Source organism: Acanthaster planci, linkage group LG13 (assembly GCF_054643075.1).
Source record: "Acanthaster planci isolate LZ-2023a linkage group LG13, COTS_SCS, whole genome shotgun sequence".
NCBI lineage: Eukaryota > Metazoa > Echinodermata > Asteroidea > Valvatida > Acanthasteridae > Acanthaster > Acanthaster planci.
In genome coordinates this window covers 14,353,315-14,367,842 of record NC_141789.1, presented here as the reverse complement: position 1 = coordinate 14,367,842, position 14,528 = coordinate 14,353,315, and the positions used below count along the sequence as shown (strand labels likewise).

The 14,528-nt window shown below is 42.4% G+C and overlaps 1 protein-coding gene across 3 annotated transcripts in view; it reads right to left on the bottom strand.

The window, feature by feature from the left end:
* The window catches only part of LOC110973911 (protein FAM53A-like), a 90,734-nt gene that overhangs the window by 11,451 nt on the left and 64,755 nt on the right, over positions 1–14,528 (bottom strand). For 2 of the 3 annotated variants that reach the window (XM_022225126.2, XM_022225128.2), the window contains exon 6: positions 8,563–8,628. In XM_022225126.2, the coding sequence (XP_022080818.2) occupies positions 8,563–8,628 (66 nt within the window). The remainder of the gene's footprint in view (positions 1–8,562; positions 8,629–14,528) is intronic. The other variant, XM_022225127.2, reaches the window with a different exon arrangement.

Below are 14,528 nucleotides of genomic sequence, written 5' to 3'. Positions count from 1 at the left end.
CAAGGAAAGACGTTGGTGCTGTTGCAAGTCGCAGTTTTTGTAACAAGCAGCGATATAAATGTACATTTTAGTCCCACTTAGATGTAAGCTATTTATATGGCAATACCAGATGGTTAATTACTAATGAAGAAATGCTTCATTCTGAGGGTGCCCCTGTAAGTACCGGTATAAACACTGCATGGTTTAGAAACCTGCACACTGCACAAAAATGCAGACACATGCACGCTTATCAATTGTTGTTTGTATGCTCAGTAAGAATAAAACTAGCGATAGGCCCACTGGCAGCCTTCCAAAATAAACAGAAACCACGTTAGCTCAATATGTTCAACAGTACATGCAAGTTTAACTGAAACGACTACCTTCCTCTTTTTATTAATGAAAAGAGAAGGAACACCGAGGACGGCTGTTTTTCCAGCACGGTGGTGTATCATGCGCGACAAACTGTTTTCCTTGGTCAAGGTACACCTCCTGCGGGTATGCAATGTAGGTCTATTTGTGGGCAGACGGGAGGACTGGAGCTAAACTGAGACGGCCTCAAAAAATGACTTGTCCCAGTTGCTAGCGCTTTAATCGAATAGAGGAGCCCTTCCTGACAAAGGCTGTGACTTATTGCATTATGTTCATCAATATATCCTTCCTCTAGTCTATAGTTTCGGGGACCATTCACTCTAATAACGTGAAATGCAATATTCACAGCAAAAAAGACAGGTAGAACCGCCCTGCTCAGCTGTCCAGGAGAGCACTATGACTTGTGTATACACGTCTCACGCGAGTTCCCTTAACGCGTATTGATTACAGGGGAATCGGCTCTGAAATTCCAGCTCAAGATGGCGAATGCAGGGAGGACTACGGGGATTATGTTGTATTTCCGCTCTTCTGGGCCTTCGTGCCGAGGCAAGCTTGTTTCCATTCCACGGGAGAATAATTTGCTCTCATGCCAACCCTGTCTTTATATGGTTTTTCCCACTCAAAAGGCTAAGCATCTTGTCAATCTGTCCAACAATACATTCAAGCATTAGGCTATTAAAAAAAAAAGGCACAGGAAAAAGTATGGGACACTCATTAAGAAACTAACAGAAATGTAAAGCTTCCAAGGATTATGGAAAGGAACGCAAAGGATCCAAGGATGTAAGAGCTGATAGAAGTAATATGCATGTTCTTCATTAATTTAAACTGTTGTGTATTATTGTTTGAGAGGTACAACAAAATCGTCCATCAATCAACGATACTTGTGCACAGCCATGTGTACCAGCAATGTTCATTTTCCATAAGATGAGTGGCCCATTTGGACCGTAATACAGAGCTTAAATAAAGCCACAACTTCAAAAATGTATTGTGTCCATATGGCACTAAAATCCAAACCTACGTCATCTGTTATTTTTCTACTTTACACCACCCTGAATGTCATTCTGCTTGCTCAAGAGATCAGGGCGAGGTGACTGCATAACCCTACTCTTTCACTATCTAGACATTAATAATCCTAAACTCAAGGAGGGGGGGTTGCCTTGTATGTGTTGCAGGTTGGGTACCACTCATGCATGGTGCTCTGCGAATTCTCTTGTGAGCCTTTGTTGAAAGAAAATATCAGTATTAATGGCCCGGTGTAAAGCCTCCAGCCAACAAGCCTTCTCGGGATAGGAACAGCCATGAACCCTTCTTTTCAAGGAGCTTTGTTGAGAAAATGAAGGGGTTCCGCTTTGAACAGGTGCTGCAGAGAGTTTTCACTGGTCAAGTCTCTCTGGTTATGAAGTCATAATTGCACCTGCACTAGTCTCATTCAGAGAAATGCCTTTTCAACTTCCTGAACCACAAAAATTTGTCAGAGTTGAAAAGGTAGGCCCCATGTGGCTTAACTGAGAGAACATTAGACACCTCCATATTAAGGGGAAACTACTGTAAAAAAAATTCAAAAAAATTCTTTGATGAATTTACATTTTTAGGAATCATGATTATGAAGTCTCAAGATTTGGTAGAATACGTGTTAGTGGGATTAGCTTGGGGATCAAGGGAGAAATGACAAAATGGAATCCAGAAAAATACTAAGTTTGGATTTTGTTTTCTTGAGTTGAATAAAAAGGTTGCACAAAGGATCTTTTGGCTAACATAGTCAATTGCTTGCATGCCCAATGAGGCTCTTGATCTCATTTACAAAAGATGGGAGATGGTGTTGTGCAGCCATGATGTGAAGGGACACTCTGTGAGAAAACAAGGAGAACTTTTTAAGATGAAGGAAAAACGAGGAGGTTTGATAGTCCCAGGGTGACTGATGCACAGAAAAAGCCAGATGTGGTGAATCCACACATGCGGTGTGGGAATTGAGATGTCACCAAGTATTCCAGCACATGCTGGTGTTTGTGATCAAAAGCTTTGACTGGACTTATTTGGGGGGGGGGAGGAGGGAGGGACACTGCAAGCTTGATTGAAGTGGCATGATGAGGTATCGGCTTACACAGTAATGCATAAACCCTGTGGTGGCAGATAGCCAAGATCCCTGCAGTAATCCCTAAGATGGACGTGGGACACACACAGCTGCCCCTCCCCACCCAAAAAAAAAACTTTTAAGGAAAAAAAAAAGCCTGGGAGCATGTCTACATCACTATGTTATCATTCAACAAACAGAGCAGCTTCAGTTTCAGGGGAAGAAATGAATGACCATTCCTAAAAATGACTGCGACAGGCAAGAAAGAGATCGTGAAATCGAATTTAATCTGGAGCAAGGCTGGGGATGCATGCATGGGGGTATCGCTGCACTTAAAAGGATTAAACGCTCCAGAGATGCATTCCCCTGATCACAAGAAAAAAAAAAACAGAAAGAAATGAAAACCATAAAACACATTCTAGAGAGTAAAGAACAGCACCTGCCAAATGAAGTAACAGAGCCCATGAATCACGTAAAGCGTGATAATCAGGAACGCAATTACCAAGGGGTTCGGAGCTGGGCACTGCACAGGAACAGACTGGAGCTTTCACACGCTGTCAAGTGAAATATTAAAAATAGACAAGAGAAATCCAGGGAAAAGCCGAGGAAATCAAAAGAATTCCAGGCGGTAGGCTTTGACAGGCATTTCTCTCATTCTCCAGATCATTTTTTTTTATTTCTTCTTTGGTGGATGAAGGATTACAGCTGTTGGGCAGAAATCAAAATCTCCAGAGCATGTGCACCGAGTGTAAAACAGTGCGCAAAAAAATTATGTTCTCCAGATGAAAGACTTAAACAACCACAGCTAAACGGGTCAGGGAAAAGTCCTGCCTGTCGGCCAAGGGCTTCAAGTCTGTTTGCAAGCGAGTCTCTGGGACTATCTGCCTTCTTGAACTTGGTGAAATAAATAACCAGTTGACTTGAGAGCCTGCCTGTGAACTTATCACCTAGCAGGGCTTTAAAGCCGCACATATCACACGAAGCAAAAAAGTAATTTATTAAGAACACTGAATGTTGGAGGGGGAAGGGGCAGGGGAAAAAGAGGGAGAAGGGAATGCAAAGCAACAAGGCGTTGAAAGAAACGAAATCGTTGAGGGAGGGCAAGGGGGGGAGGCAAGGGGGCAGGTGAGGGGTGGAAACCAATGCATTTTGGACAGCATAAGGTTACAAATTCAGCAATGCCCTTTGGGTAAAATAAAACCAGAAAACAAAATGATTATGATTGAATTATTGCATTGGTATATAAAATTTGTTGTGTGAAAACTTAGGGCCAAAACTGAAATTGTGCAGGAGACCTTAACCTTACCACAGGCCTAGCTATCACATATTCAGTGAATGTCCAGACTGTGCATTTACAAAGGAATATACAGGTACATGTATTACAATGCACCCATTAAAATGACTCTACCGTACAAATAGAGTGCACATTATCGGCACAAGCACATTACACCTGAAGTTAGAATATGATTGTCTCAATTCAACTTGAATCCAACATGATTAAGAGACCCACCACTCATACTTCTGTGAATCATGAGAGCTCTCTCTACAAGAGTGAACTTTTGGTGATTTTCCTGGTGAACCGTTCCTTTACAACCCATGACGTTACGAAGATTCCACATGTACATAAACACAAAGCTTGGATCACTTGGACCTTTCAGTCCTTTTAACTGGTTATTTCCGTGCACTGAAAGCCCATTTTGGGGAGCAAACTTACATGATGGGACCAATGTAATGCATCATCAGAGGACACATCATTGTTATCATTTGTGACGTGGAAGAGCACAGTGTGTGGTGACGATGTCGTTGAATTTAGAAAGGGGAGAAAAAGGCGTCCTCCGCCAAAAAAAAAAAAAACTCTCAAGGGGTTCCAAGGGCTGGCTCTATCAAAGGTTATAAAATTAGCTAAATCATCCCCAGAGGCAACATGGCATGCACTCTAATCAATCCTTACCATTTCGCCGACGGGGCCTTTTTCTGAGATCAATGTCGTCATCGGTGGGCCAGTGATACTTCACATACATGGATGGCTTACACTGGCATCCGACTGTACCATGTGCTTTTAATTAACTGAGTGAACGACACTTGAAAAACAATGTTTCATGTTGCAGGCTGCCCAATTCAATTACATGTAAGCTGTGAGGTTAAAAAAAAGTTATGTGGGCTCAGCCAACATTGAAAATGTCTGGTAATTTTTTCTCCTCTTTGATTTTTTCCCTTTTTCAAAGAGGATCCATGAACAAGCCAAGGAGAGCTTAAGTGAAACGGACTAAGGTGCGAAGTCAAGATTACTGCTCCCAACTTCCAAATAAAAAAAAATGGAGACGGTGAACCAAAACTGACCGAACCACTTCCCAGAACCAACATAATTTGCCTGCAGACCTTGGAAATGTAATTCAGTTCTTGTAGCAGCTCTGTGCATGCATCTCTCATTTTTCTTTGATTAATGGGGGAGTGGAGGGAGTGATATCAACCTGTGCAGAGTCATGGTCTGGATGGAATGATGGATCTGACCATACCAACCCCACATCAATGCGACAAGTGCGGTGGTGATGAAAACAGCACCAACATGGCAAATGGATCTGTTGAGTGTTGGGTGTAACTGTTCTGCTGGGAAAATTTGGCAAAACCAGTTTAGGTACAGACAAGTACTGTCTTTGATGTCATTTCAATGAAAGCCTTGGCTGAGTAAAAAACAGTGCAGGGGAAACTGTTAACTTTTATCAGGGCAAAGAGATGATTGATATATGAGAAGAATGGAGACATAATTTATAGAGAGAGCAAAAAATTTAGCTCTAGCCATGCCAAGGAATTGCAATGAAAAACTGCAGATGTGTAAAAAGTTAAAACAAAACCTTTCTTATGGCATGCCACTTCTTTTTTTTTGGGAGGGGGGCAAATACGGGTGTTCTGGTATTATGTAACTCAACCCTTGAAGCCTTGAGTTGACCATGGGTTCCCCCCATGTACAGAATTGGAATTTCATATGTGTCTGGATATCTGTATAATTGAGTACCCCAAGTTTTTCATGAAAGTTAAAGACTTCTTGTAACAACTCCAGATATCACACTGTACACTATACAGTTTCAAGCACAAGCCCGTCTTCTCCAAATTCTTACAGTACTGCAAAAATGTTTGACTACCAGTCTGGCAGTGTTCTCCTCCGTGATTTGGTAGCCATGAAATTGTCTGAGTTCAGAGGATTCCCCCATCCTAAATCACAAGAACAAAGTTCTGCCTAGCTGAGGCTGCACAAAATTGCAGCAAAATGAGCATGTCTGCACAGCCCTTGCAAAGTTCGAAATGAATGAAAAAATTCATGTTGACCCCGATGCCCTGATCGCACACACAGAGATATATAAAACTCGCAAACCGAAAGTGAAGGCCGGCAGTCTGGAGGGCAGTCACGGGGCAGAGGGAGAAGCCATCTGCTGGCTCCAAGTACGCAATGTCGATGTGGGAACCACCGATTCCCCTTCCTAAATGGCCGACGATGCAGGATTGAGGAAGCAGACAGAGTTCAATGAGACTGCGGCAAGCCAACTCAAAAATGCAATTCATCCATCCTGGACTGGCAAGCCATCAGGGACAGGGAGGGCCCCTCTCACAGTATCAACAGATTATTGGGCACTCTCTGCATTGAACATGTGATGATGAATGTGGTCCAATGCATCCAAGTACGCAATTACTCAGACAGAAGTAAAAAGTACCACAGCAAATTGTCTCAATGTGTGTCTAACTTGTGGCCTACCCAATACAGCAGGTGCCTGAAGAAATATTACTTCATGAACATCCACTAAGTACCAGTAACTAAGTCCTAGGGGCTCTGAAAACTAATTATTTGTGTCCATCCAGTCAAAACAAGTGCTCCTGTACACTACCAGCACTACAGGGTTTAAGTCGCGGCTACACTGTAAGTGAACATGAGTGACACACACAAGTGAGCCGCAGTCAGCTTCTTCAAAACAAGCCAGACCAGAGTATCAAATGTGCCGTTGACTGTTTGCACCTCTCGTACTAAAAGTTGCCCTGCAAAAAAGGTAACATGCTGCATTCCTTTGACAAATATATCAGTTATTACGGATGCTAATTCTGAGTCTTGGCATAAAAGGGTTTGATGGCGCAACGCCAACTGATCCTTGACAACTGTGAACTGGCAACAACTACCAGCCCTTCCTTCTACCTGAAAACAGTGGGACCAGCTTGCCAAATTATAGAGTACAGTAATTTATCATGTTGAAAAATGTACATGCATATTCATGTACATCTCTCCTTTTGAATTACTGCATGTGACAAGAAGACACACTTGAAATATTGAACTGCAAAAGCTGATCAGCAGATCCGAGAGTGGATTGCTATTGCAAAAAAGTAATGTGATATGTCAAACCAGACATATTTTGGTTGGATTACAGGGCAACAGCACATAATTCCTGGAAAATATAAGACTCCTGATGACAGAGTTATTCTCATGCGCCATACCGTCACGCTATCTTTGGCAGTGTGGTATGAGATTGGCTGATGCTTTTCCCAGCTCCTGATGGTATCTCCCAGCATATGGCACAAAAATAAACCAGAAGATATGATCTGTTCAGAAAAATTACAGCAGTGTCAGGAAGTTTTTTCTTTCAATGGCTTCTTTAAAATCCCAAGATTTCTCTCAAATCAAGGGAGGGGAAATCATGGGATACCAGGGGAAAATTTCATTGAATTGTTCAGCACAGACATTTGATGGGCACAGAGCAGCAGGTTATAACAGTAATAAATAATGTACATTTGTTGATACTAATGAGCACATTGCTGCTACCCATCTGCTTGTAACTGGACCCAGCAGTGTTGGAGACTACAGCCTGGTGTTTTTTTTTTTTTTTGGTGTTCTTTGCACATAGATACACTACTTGTATATTATGGGTTCCATCGAGGTACCTACTAACATAATATCAATTAGCGCCATCCAGCGACCCACAGTGCTGTTTCAGTGGAAAACCCGCTGATTTTGAGGTTCCAGGAGGAGGTAATTGTCCTATCTTATCCTTGCTTTAATAAAGAGTGGTTGGGTCTATTGCATTGTCCTTGAATGAAATCAGTGCCTGTGAGTGCATGACAGTTGGGTGAGAGTACTGTACGGTAGTCTCTTCCACAACCTCCACAGCGAGGTGTTTTGCGATCTGATGCTTAACAAATGACATTTGGAAGACAAACTGGGAAAGAGACAGCTGAAATGAACTCACAGAGGAAAAGCATGCACTAAGGGCAGTACACGTACATGTACATTGTGGTCAACTGGGAAACACTTTGGCCTGTGGGCCACTGATCTATGGATGAGCTGTGCAGCCATGCATGTCCGAACTAACCTCAGCCTGAAACATTGCTAAATAAACCTTGACAGGAAAACACTCTAGAAGTTAAAAACCAGACTGCATGACATACGCAGACAAAAAACAGGGTAGGGGCCTGCAGATAGGTCCAGAAACTCTGGATCAGTTCAGTTTCAAAGGCACAGATGGCAGGCCGAAAATTTCCCAACGGAAAAACAGCCAAGAGTCAAGCAGTACTGTGTCATCTAATTAGTTTTAAGTGCAGTGGAACAACATATGATAAAGGGAACATACATGTATAATTAAAGAGGTTTAGTTAGGCGTGTTATAGAGAGACTTTCCAGCAGGCTTTTCGGCAGTGTCTGAAGATACAAGCATTGTAGCCAATGAATTTTTTATTTTATAATGAAAGAAGCAATGTTACATTGCACACAATACCAGTCACAATACATGCATAACAACATTATCAAAAACGCCAAGGACAAAAAAAAAGGCAAGCATTTCAGCATAGTGGAGGGTACTACAGTGTAATTAATGCAGTCAAGACACAGGGGTGGGGGAGGCCTAAGTCAGCAACAGATCAACTTGTCAATACATCACATCAAATGTAATCTTCCCGCTCCCTGCTAAGCAACCATCTCTTCAGAGTTAATTGCTGCCTCCCCTGTTTGCAACCACAGCCAGCTCACACATGTATGTACGTACGACAGCAGCGGGATGAGGTCAGCGGCCCTTGCAGGCAGCTTTAAAGTCACAATGCAAAGGCCATCTCATCCCTGCCACACACAAATCCTCTTAAGTAAAACAAAATCCCAGACTTCAAGAACTCACCATTAGTGTCTGGTTGCCTAGTCTTCTGTGCCTCTGTGACGACGACGACGACTCCAGTGAATTCTGCTGCAAGAGTGAGAGAGAGAGAAAGAAGATTCTTGCATGATTAGAGTGTCACTCGGCTTCCATCTTTTTCAGCTGATTATTAAACTGCTAACAGGTTTGGATTATTCATACCAGGGAGTACACATATTGCTTTTGTCAACATCACAAATTACATGTACACTGTACATGTATTCGTCTTTACTCCATAAGTAAGCACCCAAAACTCGACAAACACTGAAATTCACATGCTGGAGAGTACCTGGTACCCATGCAGAGATGCTTCTCATGCCAGTTTGTGCACATTCAACGAAAAAGTACCTACAAGAACCTTTTGCAGTACACTAACTGCAGTAACTCTAACCACTGTGCGAACATGGCTTGTGTCCCATTCTGTCCACACACATTTTGGACTTTAATGGTCACAGATGCCACAAGACGCTTTGTAAGACACCTACAAACTTCAGAATCTCTACGTCTAGCTGTGGTCCAGTATACTGGTGATTTGGATGCAGCATGACTTCAAGTTTTTCAAAATTATCATAATACTATCAATGTTTAAGTTCTTGGTTTACAGCCCTGACTCGGGCAAGCAACAAATGTTTGGAGAACTTTTTCCCAGGCACCTTAATGTCCTGCATATTTCTTGCACGGAAAAATGTAGCGAACACGTGAATTACAGCGGATGAGGTTTCAGTTTCCAAATCTGGGTGGGAAAAGTCAGGAAAACCCTGGCGCAGTTGAGTGAGGTTGTTGACTGAGGGGTGCATCCAAAGATTCACAAGAATCTGGTTTGTCACCCCCACCTTTCTTTTAATGATTCTCTTTGTGCAAGTGTGCATTTTAAAGAAAATATTAAGAACCAATCATGCACACCTGTACGAACTTCACTCTTCCTGGCACTGTTGTATTCGAGTCCATCACAAGTCCCAGCAAGTCCATCACAAGTCATTCAGTCTTAAGCCAATTCACAAGCTATTCAAATGAGCTGTGACAAAAACATTCTTTTGTCATTGCTCACCCTCATGCCTTAAGACTGACCTTGTAAAAGGACTTGTGACTGGAATAGTGAAAGGACTCAAATACAACACTGCTTCCTGGATGGCTTTCCTGCAATTTAAGGTTCAACAAAAAAACTACAGCCACCAATCAAATCCCAAATCTGAGAAAATGCACACTACTTCCATTTAGCTTTAAGCAGTGGTCCAAGAGGCAAACTCGACAACCATCTCTGGCCACTTGCTTGTCCGTAAATTTTACAATGCATCTTCCCTTTCTCCCCCAAACAAATGGAGACATGAGGCATTTCTCTTTCTTTGTCCATTTCTAACTACATTTACTTTCAGTTTTCATACTCGATTACTTGTTTTGGTTGATTTGACGTGCGTCACCTCCTACGTCAAAACAATCATTGTGCAAAAGGCAACAAGAGTGAAGCCTGAAGGAAACAGCTTCATCAGCCCCAAGCTGAACCAAGAGAGGACCAAGCTCCTTCGGTGGGAACTGCACTTTGCTGGTTCACAAACGACTACGAAATGCATGTGTTATGGTTGTGTCGCTAGCAACAAAATGAACACTCCATTAACACCACTCCCACCAACATGGCCCTTTTCAACCAATGAGGGAGTGCTTCTGCTCAAACCACCAAGACAGAAAAGAGTAGGCAGAATGACACCTGATTCCAAGTTCCACACATGTATTTGCATCCATTCACGAAAGCCAGAAATTGATTGGTACAGTGAATTTCACAAAGCTCAGCCAGATCAATCCTTGGAGTTCGGGCATGATAATTATTCAAACCAAAGCCAAATCTACTGAGTCGGTGGAATTAAAATAAAAGCCCGGGGTATTTTGCCTGCAGCTCTCATGACTAAACTCAGACATCTCGCCGTCTTACCGGTACCTGTACCTTGGGGAACTGAGCAAATACATTCCCAAAGAAAAAAGGGAATGATTAGTAACGAAATGTAATTGGATTCTCCTGTACCTGATGTGGCAAAAAGAATATCGACTCTACAGAAAATCTAGCAAAGGAAATACATCTGAAATGGACATTTTCAGTTATCACTTCTAATGCCTAGGCAGCAATTGTTTGAATGTGTCCGAGATTCTCGAAATTTTCTTGAAGTGAATTTATCCAGACCTGTGAGAATAAAAAGTGAACAAGTCCAGTCTCATTAACACACCTACTAGTAGGTACAAAGTACATGTGTGTACTGTGAAAGGGCATAAATATGTTGAACTCCCTTGTTTACTAAGGGAATAAACGTGTGCTTGGCCGGTCTTAAACGTGCCTTTAAGACCCGCTCAGGAGAATGAATGCGACTAATGCCCAAGCCACAGCCAAGGGCATTATTAGCTTTCTTTCTCCTGAGCAAGGTCTTTAACGTTAGTTTAAGACTGGCCAAGCACCTATTTATTCCCATTTATAAATACCTTCTTATTCAAACAGTCAAAAGAAGTCATTATATAATGGATTTCCAACGATTTTATTCAAAAACTTTACTTTCATTTTCCCGAACACCCCCCGTCCATTTTATGGATATTTCCTTTGAAAGTTGTCCAATAGAATCCCCTCCAATAAACTTGGCTTGCACGAGGCGAGCCGCGTGCGCACCGACTCCTGACCAATCAGACCCGATTAAACCGTCTCATATCCATGTGCCAGCGCGTGATTTACGCAGCGGGCATTATCGCTTCTCAGCAGGCATTATCAAATGTTAATACATGGTCACGTGATGCGTTTTGGCCACCAGGAATAGAAAACCTGCTCCAGGTATTCATGAATACATGGTAAAAGGTGTGACCATTCAGTACATGTAATAAAGGTATCACTACCGTATGTGTGGGTGCACTCGCAGAATGTGTGCCAGGTAATTAGCCTACAGCATGTAATTTCTCATGGCCAAATCTGGCACTCTTCATTATCGTGCTATTGAGAGCACCAGAGCATCAGCAATGTTATTGATTAACACTGTGGAATGATTGCTATGGGACCTACACTGGACCCCAAAGCAGGTGTAATTAGTGGCGAGTGTGTGTGAGAGGGGGGGGGGAATTAGGACATAATTGTTACTGGTTGAATCATTAACAAGCTCGTAGTTGATACCACCGTGGAACAACGTTAATTACGAGGATGGCAAACACTCAAACAAACCTAATTTCGGAAACTTTTCTTCACTAGGACTCTCCTGGAACAAGATTCCCCGGCAGCAAGCGGTAGCTGATGCAGTGCATGCGCTGACCGTTAGCATCAGATATAGCCATCGCAATACAGCAGTTGACATGCACAGTAGGCCAAGTTAATTCATGAGGTTTGTCAGTCCTCACAAGTTTAGTTTCAGCCAACTTCAATGCAATTTGAAACCTCAGATTCAGGGAGGGACTTAACCACTTTTCTGCGGGGCGAGTTGGCCTAAATTTATAAACTAGCTTTCAGCTCCAAGCAGAGGCATCTATCCAAACTGTTTTGATGATGTAGCACAAACCAAGTGGCAGAAGGACATCGTGTCAGTTTAATGGCATACATTCCATTCAATAAACTGCACTCATTGATCCCATATGTACTGTATTAAAGCCAAGACATAACTTAAGCAATAATAAAAACATGACACTATTAACCACAAATGTCATGCAAGTATGAAATCATAGAGTGCAAAAGCTGCCAAACATTTTCGCCTTTTTTCCAAGTTACAACACAGCACACATGTGTAAGGACAAAGTACACTGGCTTACATGTACAGTATACATGTACATCATGTACAGTGTACATGTACGTATACGGAAAAGCCACACAAGCACAAAATCAAAGTTACCCCTTTAAAAGAAGTTCAAACCTGGCAGTCTAAACAAAATGATATTCCACCTATAATTTGCCCAATAAAAAGGTACAGTGTATGAACACTGTTGATCAGGTGGGAGTTACATGTAACAAGGTGTGGGAAGGACTTTTTAATTCAAACACTAGAATGCAGTCAATGTGAGCGTCCTGATGGCAGAAACAGCACTGAACACAAGCCGCTGGAGATCACATTTTTCATCATATGCCAGACACTGAATCATTTTATGGTTGAGAACTGCCATAAATGTACATGTACGTTTACTGCCACCACTGTGGATTACAGCAATGCTATTAATGTTGAGCTCGCCGTCAAAGACAGACACTAGGGATGCTCACATGAAACAAAGAGGCATGTGTGACCAAGAACAGGAGCAAAGATTGCTGATTTTGCCCATTTCCATTCAGTTGGGAGGGGGAAAACAGAGCAGCGGATACAGCCAGAAACTGAACACTTGGTGCCAAGGGAAAAGTGGGACCTTCTTAAGCAAAAAGTAGAGAGCGAGAGGTAACACACAACTCAGTGCTAGTCAGCCTCAAGTGCAAAGAGGAATCCCCTTCTGGAGTGACCGTGAACCCCCAATATTTCCTGATGGCTCACTATACCACCCCCCTGCATCAACCACAATCCTTGTTGGGATGAGGACCGTGGCCGTGCGGTTAATGCCCCGGATATGCAAATCGAGCTAAAATTGGAGGGATGCAGCAGTACACATGCATTAAATGTCAAGGGTTTCTCAAGCTTCACCTTGTAAGCCAGGGCAGGCGACAGCATCGGTTCAGTTTACCGAGTAAATGAGATTGTGATTCTGAAATTGTCTGATCAAGTGGGGAAAAGGCAGGGGCAGGTGGGGGCATTTGAAGATCCTGTGACACCACAGTCTACCTTTTATAACTTTGATGATTATGCATTTCCGTTGCAAAAGCAGATCTACACATGCAAATGAGGCTGTTACAACATTAGTTTCTTGAAAAGTCATCCTTCTAAATGATATGCAACCCAGCCTCATAAAATGAAAAGTAACCAGAGTTGCTTTTAAGTGAAAGGCCCATGAGAGACCATAGCCCAATTTAAATCAACAGGGCCCATCAATATGTTTCACTTAAATAATGTCAAGTTTCATAAAGATGCCAAACTGAGTGTTATATAAAAATGGAGCTCTAAACTGAAACAAAATTAAAGAAAAACTGGCATCAAGGCTCATTTGTGGGATCCTGTCACCTGACTATTTCTACAGACTAAATCTTATGCCCCCTGAAAGAACCAAACTGAATTAGCAACTGTCTGAACAACTTCAGACATAACATGGGATGTTGATTGGAAAACTAAAGAAATTGTGCAGAATAAGCATGTGACTTCATCAAACAAAATCAGTCTGTAGTTGACAAAGACACTTTGGAGTTACGGGTCCACACAAATATCTTGCACTATCTGAAATCAGTTTGGCCGGGTATTTTGACCTATGTAATGACCACTAATTTCAGTACGCCAAACTGAGTGACGTATCAAAATGGACACAAAAACGAGTGATGAAAAGCATTGTTTTTAATATTACCAGTAATTCTCCGGATCTGGTCTCACACAGTGCATCATCCTTCCTGTACACGTACAGAGCATGTATGCATGCAAATACTCCTCAGAAATACAAAATCACACCTTAGATTCATTAAGATAGCAAAAGTTCATTAAAAAAATGAATCCCTAATTACTTCCCCCCATGCTAGTTCGTGACATTAATTTATCACAAAAGTGGGCTCAGGTTGACTGTACTTGACGCACGGCGCCAGGGAGATCAACGGCAGATTGGACCGGAGATCGGGAAGGACAGCATGCAGGCAAAACAGGACGAGACCTGGTGCAGCTTGTTTTACGCCTGCTTGATCCCTGGGCTTTATTAACAGAGCTGGCCCAATCAGGATCATATGCTAGGACCAGCAGGCAGGAGAGTGCAACCACCGAGGTTGCCTCATCACATCGCACCAACCAACACGTCTGCATCATGCTACTGACAGACAATCTTCATGGATGAGTACACAACTGCATTTTAGCAGATTTTATAAAGCAGCCAAGCTTTGCCAAATAAAG